The sequence below is a fragment of the Solanum tuberosum genome, unplaced genomic scaffold (genome assembly GCF_000226075.1).
Source record: "Solanum tuberosum cultivar DM 1-3 516 R44 unplaced genomic scaffold, SolTub_3.0 scf00114, whole genome shotgun sequence".
Lineage (NCBI taxonomy): Eukaryota > Viridiplantae > Streptophyta > Magnoliopsida > Solanales > Solanaceae > Solanum > Solanum tuberosum.
In genome coordinates this window covers 754,174-764,751 of record NW_006239038.1, presented here as the reverse complement: position 1 = coordinate 764,751, position 10,578 = coordinate 754,174, and the positions used below count along the sequence as shown (strand labels likewise).

Below are 10,578 nucleotides of genomic sequence, written 5' to 3'. Positions count from 1 at the left end.
TGGTATTTGCCTCTCGATAAGGGCCCAATAGTGCAAATGACCCAATGGACCCGGTGTTGGGTCCAAGCCCAAATGGAAGGCCCAATTTTGAACCCATAAATTCTCCAGAAACCCTAATTCTGCATTTTTATCTTCTTCTTCCTTCAATTCTCTGTGCAGCGGAACTCTTCAGCTTCAAATTCGTAAGTTTCTATTTCTCTCAATTCACAAATATGCTTAATGACTTCTGATGCTGTTTTTGTTCATATTTGTTTGATTATCCATTGTTAATATGTGTATTTTGTTTGATAGTATAGTTACTTGGGTTGTTAATGCTGTGATAACATTCTCATTTCTCTGATTTTTTTGTTTATCGCGATTTTATACTCGATAGTATATGTTTCTCAGTTTAATTTGAGCTAGAATTGACTGAAGTAATTCTAGAGGAACTTGATTTTATTTTATTTTGAATTTGGAACAGAGACCTAGTTGATTGATTGATTAAAAATTGGTTCTTTGTTTGATTTGGAGTGAAATGTGCATCAAGGATTTATATAATCTGTTTGTTTAATCGAGTTGTAGAATTGTATAGTTACAGGGAGTTCATACAGCTTATATTATTGTTTCTTATCATTGATACACGCAAATATATGTTTCTTGTTTAATTTGAGCTAGAATTGACTGGAGTAATTATAGAGGAATTCAATTTTTTTTTCATTGGAACAGAGATCTGGTTTGTTGATTGTTGAAAAAAATTGTTCTTTGTCTGATTTGGCCGGAATAGAGTGATATGCGCATAGGGGGTTTATATAGTCTATTCCATTTTTTTTTAATTTAGGGGTAGAATTGTATAGTTATAGAGAGTTCATATAGCTCACCCCATTTGCGATATATTATTGTTTATCGTGATTTACACATGTTAATAAATGCTTCTCAGTTTAATTTGAGCTAGAATAGAGGGTTTATATTGTCTATTCCAATTTTTTTAATCTGATGTGTAGAATTGTATTATAATAGAGAGTTCATATAGCTCACCCTATTTGTCATATATCATTGTTTCGTGTGATTTATACACGCTAATATATGTTTCTCCTTTAAATTGAGCTAGAACAGGCAGAAGTAATTATAGAGGAACAGTATTTGTTTTCATTGGAACAGAGTCCTAGTTGATTGATGGTTGAAAAATCTGTTCTTTGTTTGATTCGGCCGGAATAGAGTGAAATGTGCATAGAGGGTTTATATAGACTATTCCATTTAATTGAGGTGTAGAATTGTATAGTTACAGAGAGTTCATATAGCTCATCCCATTTGTCATCATATATCATTGTTTCTTGTGATTTTTACGAGTTAATATTATATTGTGTGTTGTTACTTGTTTATTTGATTCGGGTTTAGATAGAATGTACTGATAGTTACATAGAATTTGTATTGCATACCTCATTTCTCGCATAGAATTGTTTTAATGTGGTTTTTTTCATGTTAATATGTGTTTCTCGTTTAATTTGGTCTTGAATAGACATGAAGTAGTAATAGAGGAACTCCATTTTTTTAAATTGGAACAGATACCTAGTTGATTGATTGATGAAAAATATGTTCTTTGTTTGATTTGGCTTAAATAGAGTGAGATGTGCATTTAGGATTTATATTTTACATATTTGTTTGTTTCAAATATATGTGTATTGACTAATTTGATTCAAATAGAATTGATTTGTAACAGAAAATTCACATAGCTGACTCCATTTTGATATGTAATTGTTCTTCGTATAATTTGAGTTGTGCAGTGGGTGCACCAAGTGGTGAAAAATGCAGATCTTTGTGAAGACCCTAACGGGCAAGACTATTACCTTAGAGGTAGAGTCATCGGACACCATTGACAATGTTAAGGCTAAGATTCAGGACAAGGAAGGCATTCCACCAGACCAGCAGAGGTTGATTTTCGCAGGAAAGCAGCTCGAGGATGGCCGAACGCTAGCTGACTACAACATCCAGAAGGAGTCCACCCTCCACCTTGTCCTTCGTCTCCGTGGTGGTGCCAAGAAGCGTAAGAAGAAGACTTACACTAAGCCTAAGAAGATCAAGCACAAGAAGAAGAAGGTTAAGCTCGCTGTCCTCCAGTTTTACAAGGTTGATGATTCTGGCAAGGTTCAGAGACTTCGTAAGGAGTGCCCAAACGCTGAGTGTGGCGCTGGAACCTTCATGGCTAACCATTTTGATAGGCACTATTGTGGTAAAATGTGGGGCTTACCTATGTTTACCAGAAGGCTGGTGGTGATTAGAGAAATGTTAGTTTGGTTATTGCTTTATCTTTTAGATTTTGCCCACATTTGTGTCCCTATACTCTCCTTTTAATGTCTTGTTTGTGAACAAGATGTAATGAAATTTGGATTATGAGATTATGTTTGCAGCTCATAAGAAGCTATGGATTTTGTCAGCTAAAATATTTTGCACTTATTGTTTTTGTGCTTCTATTCACTCGGATTTCTTCTGTTTCATCGATTTTGTTTGGATCCCACCATTCTTCAAACGAAAAAAGGTCTTTCATTAGATCGTCACTTGTTTATCGCATCAAATACAATATTCAGTAACTATGAATTCATCACATCAAATACAATATTTAGTGACTAAACATACATAAAACTATGTATCAATTCATCTATTATTTAATATTTATTCAGATAACTACTACAATAACTACAACATAAATTATTACATCTTACCGAATCTTGCGTAACTAATTCTTACATTACAAATCTTGTCTACAAAGAATGTTGTTTTACAGGTCCTCTCTTTTCTTGGTTTACTCGTGGAATTACATTGTGTATGTTGTTATTGTTGGTTTCCTCGATTTAAAATGTGTGAAAAATGAAGAATTACTTGTAAATTAGATGTATATTGTTTATATAGATAGATAATCTATGTTGTTGAAAGATTCATTGTAGCTTAAACAAAGTAGAAATGAGGGCGTTGTTTGATAGGCACTATTGTGGTAAATGCGGCCTTACCTATGTTTACCAGAAAGCAGGTGGTGATTAGTAAAATAACAATTCAAATTGTAAAAACATTATACTTTACTATAATTTGTATTAGTTTTCAATTCAAATAGTTGTTGTTCCACTAATTTATATAATCATGTTGATAAGATGGAAGACATGTTTTGTCTCAATTAACAAGAATAAAAAGGTTTCAATTTTAAATCTTGTATCTGAATCATTTCCATTATATCATAATAGTTTTTAGTCTTTGCATAGTAACACTTGAAAAAATAAACAATAACATATATTTATTGATTTTAATTACTCTTCATAGTGCATACTCCCTTGTTCTATACAAGTACAAATCAAAAATAAAATTGTACCAATTACCAAATTGTTTTATTGAAAAGTGTACAAACCAAAAATAAAATTGTATTAATTATCAAATTGTTTTATTGAAAAGTTTAATGTTGGGATAAATACGATAATAAAATTGTACCAATTACCAAATTGTTTTATTGAAAAGTTTTAATATTGGGATCAATACGATATCTAGATGAATGAAAAAATTCATAGACAAATCTTTACAGTTGGCGCAAACTTTAACTTAAACACCTCAACTAAACATTGTTTATTTTAAACACCTCAAGGGATCTTTGTGTCTTTTGACATCAGCTCAGCTCATGTTACATGCCAACGTCAACTGGGTGGCTCAGCTCATGTTACATGCCAAAGTCAACTGGGTGGCTCAGCTCATGTTCCAATGTCAACTGGACGCTGCTAGGTGGATGGGTGATGGCATTGGTTGATGTCGCTTAGATAGTGACATCTACCAACGTCAATTGGACGCCAATCTATGTTGCGGGATGTAGGTCGTTTGACATGTCATTAGGCATTAGAACAACACAAAAAACACTTGTTTTTATACTCATTGTCATTTATTTTTACGTATTGCATTCTAAGATACTGTTTAAAGCAAAAGGATTTGATTTTTGTAACTATTATTATGAAGTATTTGTAGGGATGACAACGGGGCGGAGGATTATGGATTGGTTCAGAACTGCAATTGAGTATGAGAAGTTTTGAAACAGAAATATATAATTACTATCGAAATTCTTCCAAATTAATTATTTACAATATCATTTTTAAATCACAAAATGATGCAAATTATCACATATGAATTTTTAGATTTCCCAACAAATTAGGGGAGGCATGTTCTTTAGTTTTACAATAAAAATTTATAAGCAATATCTATTTATGGTGAAAAAGATTCTTTCAAATCAACAAAATATTAGTCATTTGTTTCAATACATTATCTTCATTCTTGTTATAAAAAAACTTATTAACAAATAAAAAATTTGAGTAAATCAATTTAACATCCTAAAATAATTGGAGAAGTTCTAATAACTTGAAAATTTTAACTAATAACTTCAAAACTTGGATATGAGATGTACTACATTATGTTATGATCATGCAAGAAAATATTATTGAACTTTTTAAAAAAGAAAAGAAAAAAAGAATGGCCTATTATCACTACATAATAATTCTTTATCCTTTTAATCTATTGAAAATGGTAAAAGATTATTATATTAAATAGTAACAAAATTCAATCTTGTTTCTTTCTACTAATGCGTTATAGCATTGAGTTCAAAATTATCAGAGGATTGTACACCTTTATTTGCTAGATTTATTCTATGGAAAATAGTCAAAAATGATAAGTATTGACTAAGAAAACAAACTTTTGTAATTAAACTTGGTATTGATTGCAAAAAGTAAGACTAAGAAAACAAATTTTACACACCTAGAAATATTATTGAGAAGAACATATAAAATACAAACTTGTTTTCCACCCTACATTTATTAGAAATATTATTTAACAATAGAGTATTGAATAAAGTATTTGAGTCCATTTTACATGGATCAAAAAGCAGTGTGAAAAGGGAATACATCAGTATTTGTTTGCTTAATTAAGACAAAACTGTCCTTACTTAATACATTAAATTAAACTACGAATAAGAAATAATCTCAACATAACTAATCTCAATATATTTAGTAATTAGTACTGTTTTTATACACAATGTTTAAGGTTAGGACTAAAAATGCACCACTTTGTTAAAGAAGGAGGACTATGAATGCTCCATATAAAAAAAGTTATCATTTTGAGTCTAAAGACAAAAATTCACTAATTTATGAGCTAATTACTTAGATACATACTAGTTTACAATATCGCTAAATGAGTAAAATTTTGAGCTAATTACTTCGATACATAAAGCTTTTAAGTCCAATAACTTTTATCTTAAAAGGAGCAAATTTGGCTAAGTGTTTTGAGTGCTTCTTAGTGGCATGAGTTTAAATACAAAGTTGGGAAGTGATTATTGTACGTGCCTTGTGTTGTGATTTCATATGTTTATCTATATCTAAGTGTTCGACTTATGGGAAATGAAAAATTATTTATTTATTTTTAAAAAACAAAATTTTCTTGTTAAATTATGAATAAGTTAAAGAAAAATCAAATTTATGTAAAGAAGAGATATATGGGACATTTGTATAGTCACTATGCATATATATAGATACATTATAGTAACTTGTGAAAAAATGATTTTTTTTATTAAAATAAAATCGTATATTTGAAACTTGTTACAATACAGGATTTTTGCCTTATTTTAATTCAAAGGGCTAATTTAAATTTCTTTATAATAAGTGAGAGAAAAATGGTAGTTTTCTTTGAATAGTATAGGCATAAATCATAATACACAAATTTGTCATTTAATTTGACTTCAGTTGTCCTTCAACTTTGAATGTGTTCAAGTAAACACTTAAAACTTATATAACATTGAACAAATAGACGCATTAGTTATACACCTTGCATGATATTATACTATGTATTACTAATACCTTACATTTTGTGGTATTAGGAATACATAGGATTTAGTACTATAAGATTAATTTATGTAAAGACAAAAATATCTTTCAAATCATTTTTTGTTTAATTTCTTGATTTTATGTTTTATATTTGCACTAGTAAATTTATTTAAATAAATTAACTTACAAATGTTATTATTTAGAGAGAGTTGTTTGTTACTAAATAAATACAATACAATACTTGAAATGTGAGTTGTTTGACATTTACTAATTGAAAAGACAAATATATCACCACATGACGTTTGTGATCTTAATTGACTATATTATTTGTTGATATATATATGGTTTCTAATTATTTGTATTTTGAATACTTTATATAACTGCATACATATTAAAACTACAACTTGTATTTTTTTAGAGAAAATGGTCTAAAACCCTTCCAACCTATACCCGAAATTCCAACTACACACTTATACTTCAGAGGGGACCTATTACCCCCTTGAACTATATATTTTTAAATGGAATAAATAACACCCTAAAATTGAACACCCATGTTCATAACTTGCAGTGGTGGACACACACATCCATTTTTTTTTTAATATTCTCAATTCCTTCTTTCATCTTTATTCTATTTTTTTTTCTTTTAAAACCTGTAAACAATATATATACACAAATTGATCCATCAAATTTTAGATTGCTATAATACTAGCCTCAAAATCATTCAATTGTTTTCTTGGTTTTATTAATTTCTGAAAATTTGAAGAAAAAACTCATTATTCTCCATCGTGTTCATCGGATTTGTGTGAATCTGTGAGTGTGATTAAGTTTGGTGTATGGAATCTACACATTACTTGTTAATTGATTTCGAATTTGATGTGAAGATTTGAGCCAAAAACTAGAAAACTCCATTGACGTAAAAGCTGTCAAAATCAAAAAAGAAATGTGGGTTTCTGGGTTTGAATCTAAATTTGAAAATCTTCATTTGCAATTACTAATTTGTAGAGACTAAATTGAATCCTTTATGAGAATTCCAATTGTTGAGTTCTTGAGTTTGAAAACATCTAAATCAATTGATTTGAACTAAAAAATTGACGAATGAAGGCGAAATACAAATCCATGGACAACCATTGTTAAAGAGTTTCGAAGCTCAAGTATGAATTTTTGAATTTGTCGGCGAATTCATCTTTTTCAGTGTATTTATTTCCTTGTCATTGCCGGCTCGTTCGATGAGATTCGCTAACAAATACAAAATTTATCATCCATCAAAGATGGGGTTGGGACTGCTAATTCTTCTTCTCCAAAGTGAAAGGGAAATATCCTCCATTAAAACGGTGTCATTTTGCTTATAAAAATAAATAATTAAATAAATAATATATATAATAATATTTAATTGTAACAAAAATATAATAAAAATATTCTTTACTTGTTTTTTGCTTCTCACTCTCTCAAAGAGACTGAATGCACTCTTTGTGCCAACTCGTCCGGGGGGGGGGGGGGGTGATAGGACACCTGTGAAGTTGGAGTGTGTAGTTGGGATTTCAGATATAGGTTGAAGGGGTTTTAGACCATTTTCTCTACTTTTAATGAGCGTACAAAGCGGATACAAATTTATTAATGATATAATATACTCCTCCACCCCTTCCACTTTAATATATTTATGTGATGCAATTCAGAGCAATGAACAAATTTATTTTTGGTGTGAATTTAAACATCAAATTTTAAGATTATTATAAAGTAAAATTTATGTATTTAGAAATTATATAAAAAGGTATATTTTTTAATCTTAATTATATGTCATACTTTCTTTTCGGTCCATTCTAGAAAGATGACACTTTTCAAACATCAATGACTTGTTTGAGACTGTTTAAATATCAAAAGTTTTTTTTTCTTTTTTTCTTAAAATTTTGTGTCAACTAAACTACATATAAATTGGGATGGAGGAAGTATAAGTGGTTATTTTCTTACCACTAATTAAACTACAACCTTTCCTTAATAATAAAAATACAAATCCTCAACAAGAATAAGTACAAACAAAAGAAACTAATCCTTATCATATTAATTAATTTTAATGAGATAATGAAACACCGTGAACAAAAAATTTGTTCTAACTCTCCAAATAATAATATTGTATTACATGGAATGAAACAAAAAGAATACTATAATTCTTCTTATTTTTCCTCAAAGAAGTCTCATCATCAAAATGGAAAACATGAGTAGTTATTATAAGGTTTAACTTCCCACATTTCAACCATTGGAATTACCTTATTATTATAATTACTATGACAATTACATGAATTAACAACTATTTCATTTTTTTTCTCTTCTTTTTTTTCTTCTTTTTCCTCAACTGGCTCTGGACCTTGGCTCACTAGTTTAGCAAATCCCACCTTTTTCCTAATTTTATTAAGCAGCTCCACTGCATCTATTCTCTCTCCTATCACTGTCAGCAAGTTCTTTTCTTCTTCTAAACTTACTTTCTCCACTCCTACAAACATGAATAAATTATGTCATGTCTAGTTAATTGTCTACCACACCGTTTATTTCATCGCATCGTATGATCACTGAATTTTATCCACTATAATAATGTGATAAAATAATAGTTCTTTGACTTTACTATTATAGTGACCGAGTCTCTAATGTTAAGTGACACATGAAAAAAATATGTTCCAATATTTTTGGACCGCCTAGTTTACAAAACATGTATACAATGTTATAAAAAATTATGTATACTTATTATACAACAATCTACGTATGTATAAAGGTTTTGATACTAATAATATAGTATATAATGTTGTTATACGTACCTGGTAAAGTTGCTGCTATAGTCATGACTTTATTTTTGCAAGTAGTATGTTTAAATAAGCAAGGTACCATTGGCTTCAACCATCCTAAAATACAATTTTTCAAACTTGATCGAGGTTGACATCCATTCACAGACACATCAACAACTACCTTTATCTGCATTTAATTATAAATTGTCAATAATTAGACTAATTAATATATCATTGGTTGGTTTGGGTTAGCTGATTAAAAATAATGGATACACATAAAAACGTAGTACTGAAAAGCATTTTCAGGTGTTAGAAATCGATTTTATAAATAAATAGTTGCATATTTAGAAAAAGGTGTAGAATAGTTGAGATGTAATAAACTTGTTGGTGTGTTTGGTTAAAAGGTGTTGATAAACACTTAAATCTGTTAAGATGGCTAAGATATCCTTAAAGCTATCCAAAAATAATAATATAAATTTAAATATATTTTATGGACGAAACAAAATAGAGAGATAATTAGAAGAATTGATATCAAATTAAAAGTGCTTGCAAGTTGTAAAATCATAAGCCAAAAATAACAAAATTGTGATTTTTGATTTATTTTTACTCGTAAGCACATTTGATATACTTATAAGTTAATTTGACCGATTTATAATCTTATAAAGACAAGATATATAAAAGTTCAAATAGTACCTTCATTGTTTCTCTCTTTCTTAAAACTTGACACTTCTAAGGTTGTGATTTGTGAGGTTACAATTTTAATTGATTTGGTCATGTATTTATACTCAAATCAAGTGGAAAAATCTTACATTATTTGTTTCCACAAATATTCAGACAGCCGTCATGGCATTACGTCATTAAAGGTAAATGAGTATATCACAATCAAAAGGACTTTGTCAATTAATTGCATAACTAATGACAATTTGTCTCATTAATTAGTACTTAGGACAAATTAAATCAGTAGTTAAATGAGAAATTAATTAAAAAGATGCAAAATATTTCTAACATGACACCTTCCTGGCTAGCGGTAAAGAGTCACCCATGCTGACTTCTCTTAAATTGTAGAAAAAATAAGGAATATAGGATCTTTTATCGTTAATCAGAGTTGTCTCGGGTTTAAGTTTTAGATAAGAAATTTCTTTTATTAGGGAGCGCTTCATGTTTAGATGAGCCTTACGCAATGTCGATTCAAATTAATCAGAGCTTCAGTATATACTTATACCTTACCGACCGATCGAGTGAGAAACAAAAAAGAAGTTAAAGAGTATATTTAATTTTTTATAACTCTTCTCTAACTTTTCTAAGTTTTCTCATGTCCACGACTTTTTGCTGTGGTGGCAGTTGTGAAGGAGATTATTTTCTCACCATTAATATTTAATAATATTTTGTCTGAACATGCAAAGTTGTTGAGTGTTTTTTTCTACTAGAAGGGATGTGGACTTGCCCAACAAAAAATAGATGAAAAATTAATCATCCTTAATTAGCACAAATAAAGAGTCAAGCAAAGTCTTACTTCATATTTTTTTCATTGTTTTTGACTTATATTTCTTTTAAACTTGTTTGAAACAACCTCTTAATTTCATAAAAGTATATGTAAGATCGATGCATATCTCATTCTATTTTAACCTTATTTTTAGAACTATACATGATTCTAGATAGAAAGGAGTGAAGGTCGCATAATAGGGTAGAAGCAGAGGCAGAGCTAGGCGTGGGTTCTGACGATCCCACTAGATTTCCTGTAAAGTTTGTATTTGTATTAAAAAATAAATATATATGTATATTAACATGTGAACCCCGTAGTAAAATTGATTGATAGTCGGTGAAAATGCTTTCCGCACATTTGTTGTGGGTTCGAACACCTTTCTCTTCTGTTCTAAAATTTAGAACCCCCAAACTCTTAATCCTGGCTCCGCATCTGGGTATAGAAGGTTAGTAGTATTGGAGTGTTGTTTTGTCGTGCATAGGTTTAGGCTTGTTAATTAGCGCCGGCCGTA

General features: G+C 29.7%; 2 protein-coding genes across 2 annotated transcripts; one reads left to right on the top strand and one right to left on the bottom strand.

Moving 5' to 3' along the window:
* Positions 1 to 92: 92 nt before the first annotated feature.
* LOC102590530 (ubiquitin-40S ribosomal protein S27a-like) lies at positions 93 to 2,451 on the top strand. Its single transcript, XM_006349796.2, has 2 exons — positions 93 to 182; positions 1,761 to 2,451. Exon 2 carries the CDS (start codon positions 1,783 to 1,785, stop codon positions 2,326 to 2,328), a length of 546 nt encoding a protein of 181 aa, XP_006349858.1. The 5' UTR covers positions 93 to 182; positions 1,761 to 1,782; the 3' UTR covers positions 2,329 to 2,451.
* Positions 2,452 to 7,969: 5,518 nt separating this feature from the next.
* On the bottom strand, positions 7,970 to 9,312 carry LOC102599063 (uncharacterized). The gene is made up of 3 exons (XM_006349898.2): positions 9,278 to 9,312; positions 8,618 to 8,771; positions 7,970 to 8,298 (listed from the first exon to the last, which is right to left on the bottom strand). The coding sequence occupies exons 1-3, from the start codon at positions 9,281 to 9,283 to the stop codon at positions 8,009 to 8,011; spliced, it is 450 nt and encodes a 149-aa protein (XP_006349960.1). The 5' UTR covers positions 9,284 to 9,312; the 3' UTR covers positions 7,970 to 8,008.
* Positions 9,313 to 10,578: the final 1,266 nt, after the last annotated feature.